Below are 15,551 nucleotides of genomic sequence, written 5' to 3' on the forward strand. Positions count from 1 at the left end.
TTGGATTCCTAGAAACTCAGTGTATATATTAAAACTGTAAAAAAATTTTGTGTTCAGTTGTAAAATAATTAGGGCCTCCTAATTATACCAGGTTTTTCTACCTACATTGATGTTGGCTGGGCCTTTCAAAGTTTTACCAACGCAGATTTTATAAGTTCCCACTCCTCTACTATATTTATCCAAAACATGAAACCCACAATGATTTTTTGTGTGAGCTGAGCTTGTATCTTTTAAAACTAATGATATTGAGAGTTTTAGCCATTGACACTATTTCTAAAACCTATCACCTAAGAACAGCAAGAGATTCCTATAACACGTTCTCAAAACTGACACAATGCTTTTTGAATTACTGGGAACTTGAGTCTTTTTTAGTAGCATCAAGGCATGAGAACAAATTATCATTTTTTGAAACCATTTACTGTGCTCCCTTGGTGATTTTCCCTAGCCTGGCCCCAGCCCCAGAAGTATAAAATGAACTGAGCTAGAAGAAAAGGACTAATAGGGCCAGGCCACAGGGAGAGGGAAGGGGGTTAGGTTGCTAGGTTACCACTTGAGCCAATCCAAGTGGTCCCAGAGGGGTACCAGATACAGGGTAGGTCCCTCTTTCCCACTAAGTTGAAGACCCTCTCAAAGGAAGGGGGTCAAAAGGTGGGGGAAGGAGGATGCTCACTCACACTCAGCACAAGAAATGAGGCAGAATCACAAAGAAACAGACAGCCCTGTATTTCTAAAACCATTCACATCTCCTTCATTAATTTGCTTCCCCCCAAAAGAAAGATTTGTTTATTAAGAAATACCAGAGAGTGAAAAAATCCCAACACATACACATTTGTAGGCTCACACAAAAGTGCAGAGATTTACATATTAAATTGCATTTAAGTTAGAAAATAGATTTAAAAACAAAATACTTTTTTTTACCAACACGGTAAAGAGATTTGGTCAGTAGGAAAAGGGGCCTTGGAGGTAAAGGCAAAAGAGTCAGAACGGGAAGAATGGAATTTAGCTGCTACAGAATTAGAACTCACCTCTAACCCAATCCCACTCTTGGGGAAAATTGCAAAGTGGGGGATGATGATCTCAGCTAGGGCCCGGAAGGCTTTGAAGCCAAATGGACATGAAGAAATGGCCCAACAGAGCCAAATTCCACCCACCCCCAGAGGTTTGGGATCAGTGCCAACCATCCTGGCCTGGGGAAGTAGGGTACACAGGAAGCTTGGGGAAGGGGACAGTTGGAGACAATGTCAGCCACTGAAAAGATCAAACAATTTAAGGCTCTTTTCCCCTCTGGAAAGATCAATTTCTCAATCTCTCCTCTAATCAGAACTCACACTAGGGATAGTCCCAGCTGGTGCATTGTATGAATGGGACAGAGCTTCAGGCTAAGGTCTTAAATACAGAATATTTGTAAGGGAAAAGAAAGAGGGCAGGGAGTATGAAAAAGCAGATACTTTAAAAAGATCACTTCACACTATAGATAAAATATTTCCATTTTGACCCTTCACATCAGAAAGACAAAGCTTCTCTGACTGACCTAAGGGTCAGCAGGAGACTGAGGTAAATTGAGGGAGGAGAGAAATCCATCTTGGCCCGGGAGAGATAAGCTAAGTACTAACTAAAAAGGGGTTCATGTGAGTGTCGGATTAACTGGAAAACCTAATAACTTCCAAACTCTCTGGGCTTGGCACTATTTTGAATTGCCTAAAATCTAACTGCAAAAACAAAAACAAAAACAAACAAACAAAAAAAAAACAGAGTCAGAAAAAGAATGGGAAAGAAGAAACAAATAGAAGAGGAATCTGAATCTGTCTCTCTCCCAATCTCTCTCTCTCTCTCTCTCTCTCTCAGGAATGCTCAACTCAATTCCTGCTATACAGAAAATAGGAAGACATAGAAAAAAATCTGGAAGCAGCCAAATTTCATTAATTCCGATTAACTGGGAAGTGTGACATAGGAATTGGTAAGGAATCCGTATTACACACAATTTTAAAAGAAATATATACTGTTACTTGTAAAAGACCATTAACCAAATATTTCCAAGGGGAGGCCCTGATGAGCCTTCTTTAATAACCAAGACTCATTTGTAATTAACAGCATCCATCTTCTTGAAAACAATATCCTAATATAGAGCTTGTTCCCTAAGTAAATGTAATCCCTATACCCTCCTCCCGATCTTCTTTACACTGTATATTGCTTTGAAAGTTCTTTCTTCATAGTCCAGAATAAGACAAACTTCAGCCTAGAATATGGTATAGATCAATGGAGAGTTTGAGAGCTCTCTTTCCAACCCAAGGGTACCCTGGAAAATGGAAGTATGGGTAGTAACAAGCAACCCTTTCCAACCCCCGCCCTCACCCTGTACACAAACACATTCTTGATATGGAAGGGGGAAGGAGGAGGCAGGCAGTTTGCATTAGACACAGTTTAATTGCCTTCAAATAGATTAAAATTTCTGGTTTACATTCCCCCCCCATAAGTCATCCAGACAGAACCCTGGCTTAGAAAGAGAAAAACACAGGTGCTCTAGGAAATATAGCCACATATAATACATAAATCTTCTTCCCTGAAATAGAGCAGGTCCTGAGCAGAGCTGACGGTGGGCTGCAGCCCACCCCCAGGGTGAAGTGGCTCTGGGACTCTGCCGGTGGAAGTGCTGGAAGAGTGGGGCTTGGAGGAAGCCCCTGGTGTGGTTACCATAGTCCACGGTGGGCTGAGGCCTTGGAGTGGGTTACCCGGAAGGGCAGCAGTGCTGGGCCTTCACTTACTCAGCCGAGGCTTAATGGAAGTATTGGTTAGCCTTTTGTTGTTGTTCTTGTTGTTGAGGGAACACTGGGGGAGGGGAGAGGAGAGGAGAGCCTCTCTGTGCATTGGTTTCCCCATTTGTGCATTCAGGGCCTCTGCAGGCCACACACAGGGAGTTTGAAGGGAGTAGTGTGTAAGTGAGCACTTGAGCTTCCTCTAAGGAAAAGAAATCACCAAAGTGCTGACTTTTATTACTGCCATTCCTGCTCCCAATGAGAGCAAGAGGAGAAAGGAAAACAAATTAAAAGGGGCTAATGAGAAAAAGAGGGAAATGAGACAGAGAGCATGAGGGGCTATGCTGTTGGCATCTCATAAATTCTTACTGAGAATGGCACAGGTATTAAAAAGTTTCTGGGTAGTCTATGAGAAATGTAAATTACTATTTCTACTACAACTACTTACATATATCTAATGGGAAAAGAGTGGGCTTGAGTGTTAGAAAGTGGTCGGAAGACAAAGGAGAATCTACACGAATAAATACCAGTGGAAATTACCTGCCCCATTCCTAAAGGATAAGCTGGCAATGGTGGCACTTGGTTGCCAGGAGAATCTTCTAACCCCACTTGCCATCCTCTTTAATTCTGAAGGCCCCAAGAACCCAGCTAGGATCCTCTGGCCAGAGGTCTCTGTGATTGCCTCTAGACTCCAGACATGCAGCAGCTTGGGAGGATTTGAGCCAGTCTCAACCTTTAACTCCAGAATGAGACCAATGACCCAAGCACAAGAGATAGGATTTAGAAGGAAGAGAGGGGAGTCTAAGGAGACCCTGTGGCCAAGGCCATAGAAAACTAGTGTCAGGGACCAAGAGACCCATTTTTCCAGTTACCAGATGTGACTGACATCTTCTGCTACTGCCTTGAGTCCAGAAGTTTTAACAAGCTTGCAGCAAGAAAATGCCAGTGTGCAATTGGGTGAATAAAGACCAAAGAAAAATAGTAAAAGGGACATTTTACTTGCTCTCTGTCTCAGGTTTATCGTCTCATCTGAAATCTCTCATAGCCCTAATTAAACACAAACAAAAGTCTCTTCCATAGACAGGCTACTTCTCAGCTTCAGTTGCCTCCTGTGGTGGCTCTGGGGGCTCTGGTGGTGGCATCTCTTCTGGAGTGCTGGTGTCCTCCGGCATCTCATTTGAGTTTGAATGTTCTGTTGGGGCCTGAGAAGGAAAAGATAGCAAATTTAACATGAAGCTCTCCCTCAAAATCCAAATAAGGATAATCCACAGACACTGAACTCTTCCTCTGAATCCCTCAGCCACACATGCTACAGATATGCAGCCACTGACACCCAGAACCAAGACCAGGCTATCATCTTCTCAGCAAAATGCAAGTGAAGTTTATTTGACTTCTGTCCTTACCTGTCTGCTGTAGATAGATTTTCCATTATTACTCATGATGATAACAAGAGATCACAAACAACTTCACAGGTCCTCTACCATCCATCAGAATAAAATATCATATGTACTTGTCTAACAAGGCCTGATCCAAAGGTTCTCAATCCTGTTTCTACCCTAACATATACATCACTAGAATAGTGACTGTAAGCCAAAGAAGGTAAGACATAATGTTTAGATATTCATATGTGGGTGGAAAATGACCCTAAGTGATTCTAAAATACCACCCTCCCCCACACTCAGCCGAGAATCACTAACCTAGATTGTTATGATTTAAGACCAGACTCATCACAAAAAGTGATATCCAAAATTATAACAATAATACATATAAACATGGATTTCTGTACTTCAAAAAGAAAATTCAAAATCTAGGAAAGGCAAAGTAGAGAAAGAACAATTATCTACCTTCCAAAAAGCAATCACTTAAATGTAGGATTCTAGGCCAGGTGCAGTGGCTCAAGCCTATAATCCTAGCTAGCACTCTAGGAGACCAAGGTGTGGGAACATTTGAGGTCAAGAGTTCAAGACCAGCCTGAGCAAAACAAGATCTCCATCTCTACTAAAAATATAAAAATTAGCCAGACATGGTGGCATGCACCTGTAGTCCCAGCTACTTAGGAGGCTGAGGCAGGAGGATTGCTTAAGCCCAGGAATTTGAGGTTGCAGTGAGCTATCACTGGGCCACTACATTGCAGTCTGAGTGATAAAGGGAGACCCTATCAGAAAAATATGTAGGATTCTATTTTAAAACAAAGTTCCAATCTACTAAAACTCTACTAGTACTAATAAACAAGTTAGGCAAGGTTTCAGAGTATAAGATAAATAAATAAAAAGCAACTATATTTCTATACATTCCCAATAAACAATCTAAAATGAAATTTAAAAAAACAATTTAATTTATAATAGCATCAAAATGAATAAAATAGTTAATGAATAAATATAAAAAAGTAGTATAAAACTTACATCCTGAAAACTACGAAATACCATTGAAAGAAAATATAGAAGAATTAGATAGGTGAAAAGATAGCCCATGTTAATGTCTCAGAAGACTTAATCTTGTTAGGATGGCAATATTCCCCAAATTGATCTATAGTTTCAATGTAATCCCCATCAAATTTCCAGCTGGCTTCTTTGCAGAAATTAACAAGCTGATCCTAAGATTCATATGAAAATTCAAGGGACCCAGAATAGCCAAAACAACTGTGAAAAATAAGTATAAAGTTGGAGTACTGAAATCTCTTAATTTCAAAACTTACTACAATGCTAAAGTCATAAAAATGGTGTGGTACTGGCATAAGAGCAGACATACTGATCAAGAGAAGAGAATTGAGAGTCTAGAAACAAACTCCCACATTTATAGTCAATTTATTTTCAACAAGGGTACCAAGACAATTCTATGGAAAAAGAATAGTCTTTTCAACAAATGATATAGCAACACCTGCTGTACCAGGCAAAGAAAGAATGTAAACACCCCTTACCTCACACCATATATAAAAATTAACTCAAAATGGATGAAAGAGCTAAGTGTAAAAGCTAAAACTATAAAACTCTTACAAGAAAACAGAGGCATAAATCTTCATGACTTTGGATTAGGCAATTATTTCTTAGATAACATTTATGATACCAAAAGCACAAACAACAAAAGAAAAAAAAATAGATGAAGTGGGCCACATCAAAATTTTAAAATTTTTTGCTTCAAACGACACCATCAGGAAAGTGGGAGAAGTGGGCCAGGCACAGTGGCTCATGCCTATAATCCCAGCACTGGGAAGCTGAGGCAGGTGGATTGACTGAGCTCATGAGTTTGAAGCCAGCCTGAGCCAGAGCAAGACCTTGTCTCCAAAAATAGCCAGGTGCTGGGGCAGGTGCCTGTAGTTCCATCTACTTGGGACGCTGAGGCAAGAGAATCACTTAAGCCCAAGAGTTTGATGTTGCTGTGAGCTGTGATGCCATGGCACTCTACCAAGGGTGACAAAGTGAGACTCTGTCTCAAAAAAAAAAAAAAAAGAAAATAAAGTAGGATAAAATATTTTTAAATCATATCTGGTAAGGGACTTATACAAATTGTATGAATAATTCTTTTTTTTTTTTTGAGATAGAGCCTCAAGCTATCACCCTGGATAGAGTTCCATGGCATCACAGCGCACAGCAACCTCCAACTCCTGGGCTTAAGAGAGTCTCCTGCCTCCACCTCCCAAGTAGCTGGGATAACAGGAGCCCGCCACAGTGCCCGGCTATTTTTTTTTTTTTGGTTGCAGCCGTCATTGTTGTTTTGGCGGGCCTGGGCTGGATTCGAATCCGCCAGCTCAGGTGTACATGGCTGGCGCCTTAGCCACTTAAGCCACAGGCGCCGAGCCTGTATGATTAATTCTTACAACTCAATAATAAAAAGATAAATAACCCAATTAAGAAATGGAGTAGGAGGGGAGGGAGGAGGTTCGACAGAAGGAGGGTAAAAGGAGGGATCACACCTATGGAACATATGACAAGGGTACAAGTCAAATCTGTGAAATGTAGAACATAGATGTTTTGGCACAATAATCAAGTAAATGAGGTGAAAGCTATGTTGATTGGTTTAATGTAACCACGTTATATTGTATTAAAAAAATCAGCACATTGTACCCCACATATGCATGAATGTATTCATGATCTATATGTATTTGACTTAATAAAAAAAAAAGAAATGGACAAAGGCTTGGAATAGACACTTATCCAAATAAAACATATAAATAAATGGTCAATAAGCACATGAAAAGATGTCCAACATCACTAGTCATCAGGGAAATGCAAATCAAAACTACAATGGGATACCACATCACACCAAGATGGCTAAAATCAAAATGACAGACAGTAAGCATGGCTGAGGATGTAAAGAAACTGGAACCCTCATACACTGTTAGTGGGATGTAAAACAGTCCAACAGTTCCTCAGAAAGTTAGACACAGAGTTATCATATGACCCAGCAATTCCACACCTAGGTATACAGCCAAGAGAAATGAAAACATATCTCCATGCAAAAACATGTACATGAATGTACACAACTGCATCATTCATGAAAACCAAAAGCAGGAAACAACCCAAATGTCCATCAACTGATGAATGGATTAAATAAAATGTGGTATCCATATAATAATATATTATTAGGCCATATGTGTATAAAGGAATCAAGTACTGCTACGTGCCACAACATGATTGAACCTTGAAAATGTTAAGTGAAAGGAGCCAGTTGCAAAAGACCACATAGTGTATGATACCATTTGTAAGAAATGTTCAGAAAAGGCAAATCTATGGCAAAAGAAAGCAGATTAGAAGTTGTTAGAGATGGGGCTGGGGGAGTTGAGGGAAAAAGGAGAGTGATTGTTAATGGATACAGGGTTTTTTTGTGAGGGAGAGTAACAAAAATGTTTTAAAATTGATTGTTGCGATGATTATACAACTCTGAATGTATTACAAACCAGCGAATTATTTTAAATAGGGATCATATGGTATGTGAATTATATCTCAATAAACCTTAATTTTTTTAAAAGAATGTTCAAATAAGAACTTTTTAGGAAAATACTTTATAAAGCATATCTTGAGCAGGACAGCTGAGAGAGTTTCAACATCTGCATTTTCCAGTGAGGAAGCCCCCTTCTAAGGTTACTAAGGTTACCAAATCACTAACTTCAACACAATCCCCTGACCCTTCTACCTTTGCTCATGGAGCATTTTATGCTTCCCTCATCAAGGCACTTTTAACAGTGTTGAACAATGGCCTGTTTTCTTAGCTTTAATGTTCACTAGACAATGAGCTTCTTGAGAGCAGGGGCATCATTTGCCATGTTCCTTTGTGTGAACCCCAGTACCTAGCACAGTAGCTGGCATTGAGTAACTCTGCAATACATGCCACAGATACAAATAAATCATAATCTACCTCAAGGTCACAAAGATCTGAAGACAATGTTAGGGCAGAAACCAAGACAGGGAAGCTTGGATACAAGGTGATTAGGATACAAAATTGCCTAATTATACAGTAGAACCTCTGTAAATTGACCACCCAAGGGACTGTAAAAAACTGGTCACCATACCAAGGTAGTCACCATAAGGACCTAGGCCTACTGTACTGATACATCCATATGGTACATGTCCAGTCCATGAAAATTAGGTCAATTTAAGAAGGTGATAAATGTAGGGAAGTAGTCAACTACAGATCTGGTCAACTATGGAGTTTCTAATGTATTTCCAAGATATAAAGTTAGCCTCCACCCTCTCTATCACCAACTCAACCTTAAGTCAGAAACACTGACCGGGCTTTGTGGCAAGAGGCTGCTACTGGTCTCTTGAGTACTAGGAGGTCGACTTCCACTTTCCTCCAGTGGCAAAATACCCCTTCGATCCAGGACACTGAAGGAAAGACAGGAGCATTAACAAAGGATTTGGTATTCACCCCCATCCCACACATCCAGCCCCCTGAACTTTGCTGTGTAGATTAGAAAACATAAACCTATTCTTTGGCAATATAGCCTGATCCTAGCATACACCTCCTATCTTCCATTCACTTTTTCTTCCAGAAACCAGGGAATACCACAATTATCAGGGAACAAACACATGAAATAAGAATGAAAGATCATCTCTTCCATACAACCACCCCATGGTCTATGTAGTCCATGTAGACATGGTACCAAATGACAAGCTTTGGGCAGACCTATCTGACACCATTCAGAAGAATACATCAGACCAGGTAACAGGATAAAGTTGGGCTGCTCATCCCAAGAGTTCCATGACCTTTTAGTCCCCTGAGTACCTGGGAGGCAAAGGGCCACAAAGCACTTCACAGCAGTTCTTCACAATATTGCCATGGCTGTAGGGATTCTGGACACGATTCTTCCCTGTCCATGATCCTTTGATCTACAAGATAAAAGCCAAGGCTAACATTAAAATATATGTTGAGAAGCTGATTGAAGTCCCAGCTACTAGGAAGCGTGAAGCAGGAAGATTGCCTGAGCCCAGGAGTTCAAGGCCACAGTGCACTATGATCATGCCACCCACTCCAGCCTAGGTGACCCAGAGAGAGATCCAATCACTAGAACATCATAATAATAAAATAAAATAATAAATTAAAACTCTTAAAAAATTACATTGAAGAAATATATGCAGGATGGGATAATGAAAAAGTTCTTGAGGTGGATGGTGGCAATGTTTTCACAACAATGTGAATGTACTGAACACTACTGAACTATATATTTAGGATGTGAAGGCAATCTGGCCGAGACTTCTTTTACCCCACTGATTACCAGATCGAACTGCAGATTTAAAAATAGTTAAGATGGCACATTTTATATTGTGTATATTTTATCACAATAAAAAATACATACCTGTGGAAAAATGTTCATGATACAATAAAAAAAAGCAGATAACTATGTAATATGTATTATTTTCATTTAAAAACACATAATATTGGGAGGATGGGTGGAGGGAAAGTAATTGGTGGGACCATACCTATGGTGCATCTTACAAGGGTACATGTGAAATTTATTAGGTATAGAACATAAATGTCTTAACACAATAACTAAAAAAATGCCATGAAGGCTATGTTAACCAGTTTGATGAAAATATTTCAAATTGTATATAAAACCAGCACATTGTACCCCCCCAAAAAAACATATAATATAAACATACAAACATGGAAACAATCTAGACAAGTCCAGAAGAGACCATATATATCATACCATTTAACAAAGGTGGTATCTTGGAGGTAAAGTAAAAGGAACTTAATTTTTCTTTTTTGCTTATCTGTATTTTCTGATTTTCTACAATGAATGTGAATTGGTACTTTTTAAAAGCAAAGATAGACACAGTTCTCTAGCAGGTAGTAAGACAACAGGCTTATTAGAAGAATATACAGTGAGGAGAAGAGAAAGTTGACTCACATCTTCATTTGTTGTCTGGTTGAGAGCCACAAGGAAAGTGTGAAATCCAGTCAATCCCACGACGGACCAGAGAGTAAAGAAGCAAATGAGGACTTCTAGAACAGTGAGGTGAGGTTAAGGAACATTGAAGAAGCCACACCGGAGGACTCAATGCCTCAGCCCATATTCATGGTACCAGTCATACAACCTTTACTTTTTGGAATGTGTATCATAAAAATCCAAGAATCTAGATATATCAACAGATGAATTCCAAACTCACTGGATAGATCCTTATGAAAGGTAAAGGATTTCTATTTATTCATTGTGACTAGATCTCTAGCATCTGTAGTGTATTTAGGTGTTTGCCTGTTCATTCATCATTGGTTCTTTAAAAAGGATGTTCAGGAGAGGCCCAAGCTAAAAAATATTGGCCATCACTGTCAATGCAAATTCCATCAAAAAATAAATAAATGAAAAATGTGATGTGATTTATAGAAATTTCATCTGAATCTCCTTTATAGAAATAAAGCCACTGTCCAAAATAAGTTTTAGCTGTAACAAGAAGGCAGGGTGTCCAGTGACATAGAGGTATATCAAGGCAAAGTACAGCCCACTGGAGAAGACTGAGCTGAGCCTGGGATCACAAGGACTTAGGAGGGAGGCAGCCAAGAAGAGGGTGAGAGAAAGATATCCCTTTAAGCCCTGGCCTTCCTCCATTCTTGTTGCTACTGTTAAGACCACATTTTCTTTATTTTAGACCTTGGCACTTGCTGATGTCTGAAAAACTAGATGGCCAGAGAATTGTGGGGAGAAAGCATGCTGGAAAGTAGTTTAGGAAGGCTTCACAGGGACATACTGCCAAGGGAGGATATGTTCCAGGAGTTTCTTTCAACGTCTCTAGGAAGCCAATTTTCAAAGATTCTGTGAAATTGGAAGGAGGAGTAGAGAGAAAAATTAGTGACTTTAGTCAAAACTACACACTATCCTAGTGCCTACTCACTTCCTTCCCTCTCTGGCCCATGTTACACACTAACAAGAGATAATCTGTCCCACAGGCAAGGGTGAAGAATCTCACCTCGAGGCTGGTAGTCTCAAAGAGTTCTCATTTCCAGTGCAGGACCAGGCCCAAACTACAGTCAGGCAGAAGCCAAGCACCAGGCTCCTTTCCCTCTTCCCCAGCCCCCAACTATGGACATGCAAAGGGATATTCACAGATGAAAGAAATCAGAAATGACCAAGAACAATCCTCTTTCCTCACCAATATGTGCCCCCTCCAATGTTCAAAGTCCAGCTCAGAACTCCTTTCTTCCCAAGAAGCTGTCTTGATTACCACTCTCTTAACTGCACATCTGACTGCTATTTGTTGTGTATATGTGTGTGTGCATGTGCACATATGTGAGTTTGTATTTTCTATCTCCTAAAGTAGATAAAGAGCTACTAAAAGACATTTCTCAGGCAAAACCCTTCCTACCCCATAGCATAAAGGCAGGTCTTACAAGACAGAAGAGAGGATGTGCAGAGCCAAAATATAACCCCAACCTTTGGGGACACCTCATAAATGCCCAGTACTCTGGCTATAGACAAGTAATTATGCCCCCAGCTCCCAGCAGATGACCAGGGGAGGCCAATATACTCAGCAAATTCTTACTGATATGAGCTGAGGTTTGTAGCCCTACTCAAGATCAGATAGCAGTGCTCATTTCTAAGCAGTCCTAAGGTGCCTTCCCATTGGTAAAAGCCCCAGCAGGAAACTCAACCCACCCTAAGCTGTCCTAAAGTCTTCCCCCACCCCCACTCCAACAACAGACAGTGTCCTCCATACTCACTGAGGGCCACATAGACGATGTTGAAGGCGAAGACATAGATTGTGAGGAGGGAGAGAGAGAGGATGAAGAGGTAGAAGTAGCGGTAGTTCCTCTTTCCAACACAATTCCCCACCCAGGGGCAGTGATGGTCGAAGCGCTCTGTGAAAAGAAAGAGAAAGTCCAGTGCCAAAGCCTCGAATAAAGAGCAACCCTGCCATCCCTCTAATACCTAATTCAAAGACCTCCAGAGTCACTGCCTATTTCAGTTGTAAAAAACATGGGTTTCTATTTTTTACCTTTTCAAAATATTTTCATAACCTCTCACTTAATCCCTACAATTACTCTAGAAGTTGGGCAGGAGATATGCTTTTCCTTATTTTATAGATGAAGAAACTAAGGCACTGAGGGGTTAAATGATTTGCCTCACTCTGCAAGTAAATAGCACAGAAATTGCTTTTCCAAATAAAAATCTTAGTAGGTGGGCCTACTAAGTTCAGGGAGAATAAATAGGTGAAATTAGCTAAGGAAAAAAAATTTTTTTGAGACAGAGTCTCACTATGTTGCTCTTGGTAGAGTGCTGTGGTGTCACAGCTCACAGCAACCTCCAACTCTTGGGCTTAAGCAATTCTCTTGCCTCAGCCTCTCAGGTAGCTGGAACTACAGGTGTCCACCACAATGCCCAGCTATTTTTTGTTGCAGTTGTCATGGTTGTTTTTTAGCTGGCCTGGGCTGGGTTCAAACCCACCAGCCTCAGTGTATGTGGCTGGCGATGTAAACACTGTGCTAGGGGCACTCAGCCTAGCCAAGGAAATTTTGAAAATGAGTAGTATAGTTTTTCTTAACCCCAGCTATTAAAAATTTAAAACTACAATACTTTTTAAATGATGCAGCATAGCTCAATGGAACAGGAAAAGACAGCCTCTAGAATACATAAGAATTAACTTTCTGATAAACTCAGCATTACAAATTCAGAGATGAAAGATTATTCCATAAACAATTATGAGACAATTGGCTATTTGGTAGAAAATGAACATTAGATTTTTTTATGCTCACATTATTTGTCAAAATTAATTCTAGATGAATTAAAGAGTTAAAGGCAAAACCAAAGTGAAACCATAAAATAATTAGAAAGAATAAACATAACATTTATCTTCTGTATGCAGAACGGCTTTCATGGCATAAAAGTAATGGAAGAAAACACAAATGACAAAGAAAAATAGATTTGACCCCATAAACTTTATAAAAATATTTTGAGCATATTAAAAATACCATAAAAATTAATTCACAACTAGGTAAGAAAAAAATAAAAATTAATTAAAATACCACAAAAGGCCTGGCATGGTGGCTCACTCCTATAATCCCAGCACCTTGGGAGAACAAGGTGAGAGGCTTACTTGAGGCCAGGATGAGACAGAGCAATATAGTGCGACCCTGTCTCTATAAAAAAATTAAAACTTAGCAGGGTACCATGGTGTACACCTGTAGGCCTAGCTACTCAGGAGGCTGAGGTATGAGGATCATTTGAGCCCAGGAATTTGAAGTTACAATAAGCTATGATCCCAACACTGTACTCCAGAATGGGTGACAGAGTGAGACACTTTCTCTTAACAAAAAGGGAAAAGAAAAGAAAATACAGTATCCTTGGGATGTGAAACCTGCATATATGGAACGGTGACTTTGGGCCCACAAATTCTAAAGGATCAACTAGGGGACTTAAATATGGGCAGATTTGGGTAGTCTAGAAATAATACCCTATAGATACTCAGGGACGACTATATTTTCTATCTGTATTTGGTTGCAGATGTAGAACTGCCAATAGGGAAAGCCAACTGCATTTATTGGGGAAAAACCTTACATATAAGTGAACCCCAGCAGTTCATGCTCATGTTGTTCAAGGGTCAACAGTACATAAAACAAAACAAAAAGCAAACCAAAAACATAGGGCAAAACAGTTAATGAATATCATATACATATATACTTCATTTTTCCACACTTCCTAATAATTTAATGCAATAGTAGTAAAACAATAACATACTTTGATACTTTTTGCCTATCAAAATATAATAATATCTAGTGCTAGTGAAGATAAGGTAAAACAGACACTCTAATATTCTGCTTATGGGAGTAAAAATTGAGAAAGCAATTTCAGAAAGCAATTTGGCAGTATCAAGAGTCTTTAATGCTTATACCTGTATGGCAGAATTAAGTCCATTTTCAGTGTTTTCTCACAAGGAAATAGAGATGTACACAGGAATTTTAAGCTCTATATTTTCATTCATTTGTTATTGTGGTAAAAAATACATATAACATGCAATTTGCCATTTTAACCATACAACTCAGTGGCATTGATTACATTCACAATTTTGGAACCACCACCACTATTTCCAAAACTTTTTCGTTACCCCAAATAGAATCTCTATACCCATTAAACAGTAACTTTCCTGTTCCTCCAGCCCTTGGCAACCTTAATTATTTTTCCTTGTGGATTTCCCTGTCTTGGATATTTCACATAAGTAGAATCATACAGTATTTGTCTGGCTCTTTTCACATAGCATGTTTTCTTTTTTGTTTTCTTTTTTAAATTTTTAATTTTTTTTTTTTTTTTGAGACAGAGTCCTATTCTGTCAGCCTGGGTAGACTACCATGGCATCACAGTTCACAGCAACCTCAAACTCTTGGGCTTGAGCCATCAATCATCTTGCCTCAGCCTCCCAAGTACCTTGGGACTACAGGCGCACATCACTACTTTCAGCTAGTTTTTCTATCTTTAGTAGAGTCAGGGTCTTGCTCTTGCTCAGGCTGGTCTCAAACTCCTGAGCTCAAGCAATCCACCCATCTTGGCCTTCCAGAGTGCTAGGATGAAGGCGTAAGCCACCATGGCTGGTCATAAAGTACATTTTCAAGGTTCATCCATGTTTTTACTTCCTTTTTATGACTAAATAATATTCTATTATATGTATATACTGCATTTTGTTTATCAGTTCATCTGTACATAGACACTTGGGTTGTTTCCACCTTTTGGCCATTGTGAATAATGATGTACAAACATGGTGTACAAACATGTTTTAAGTCCCTGTTTTCAATTCTTTGGGGTATTGGTTTATTTTATTTTATTTTATTTTACTTTATGTGAAACAGAGTCTCACTATGTCACCCTCAGTACAGTGCTATGGCATCATAGCTCATAGCAACCTCAAACTCTTGGGCTTAGGCTCAGTACCTGTAACAGTGGTTAGGGCACCAGCCACATACTCTGAGGCTGGTGGGTTTGAACCTGGTCTGGGCCAGCTAAACAACAATGACAACTGTAACAAAAAAATAGCCAGGCATTGTGGCAGGCACCTGTAGTCCCAGTTACTTGGGAGGCTGAGGCAAGATAATCACTTCAGCCCAAGAGTTTGAGGTTGCTGTGAGCCATGATACTACGGCACTCTACCGAGGGCGACATAAACAAGACTCTGTCTCCGAAAAAAGAAAAAACTCTTGGGCCTAAGCGATTCTCTTGACTCAGCCTCCCAAGTAGCTGCGACTATACCCACCACAACACCCAGCTATTTTGTTGTTGTTGTTGTCATTGTTGTTTAGCAGGCTCGGTCAGGGTTTGAACTCCCATGCCTTGGTGTATGTGGCTGGGAGTACAGTTGCCAAGCCTTTTTTTTTTTTTTT

General features: G+C 39.8%; 1 protein-coding gene across 2 annotated transcripts in view; it reads right to left on the reverse strand.

The window, feature by feature from the left end:
- Positions 1-2,404: 2,404 nt before the first annotated feature.
- ZDHHC9 (zinc finger DHHC-type containing 9) overlaps positions 2,405-15,551 on the reverse strand; it is a 39,188-nt gene continuing 26,041 nt past the window's right edge. For both annotated transcript variants that reach the window (XM_023517358.1, XM_023517359.1), the window contains 6 exons: positions 11,907-12,044; positions 10,953-11,001; positions 10,102-10,204; positions 8,976-9,079; positions 8,479-8,575; positions 2,405-3,955 (listed from right to left, as the gene is read on the reverse strand). In XM_023517358.1, the coding sequence (XP_023373126.1) occupies positions 3,839-3,955; positions 8,479-8,575; positions 8,976-9,079; positions 10,102-10,204; positions 10,953-11,001; positions 11,907-12,044 (608 nt within the window). In that variant the 3' untranslated portion in view covers positions 2,405-3,838. The remainder of the gene's footprint in view (positions 3,956-8,478; positions 8,576-8,975; positions 9,080-10,101; positions 10,205-10,952; positions 11,002-11,906; positions 12,045-15,551) is intronic.

Source organism: Otolemur garnettii, unplaced genomic scaffold (genome assembly GCF_000181295.1).
Source record: "Otolemur garnettii isolate 467f Iridium unplaced genomic scaffold, OtoGar3 scaffold00109, whole genome shotgun sequence".
Taxonomy (NCBI): Eukaryota; Metazoa; Chordata; class Mammalia; order Primates; family Galagidae; genus Otolemur; species Otolemur garnettii.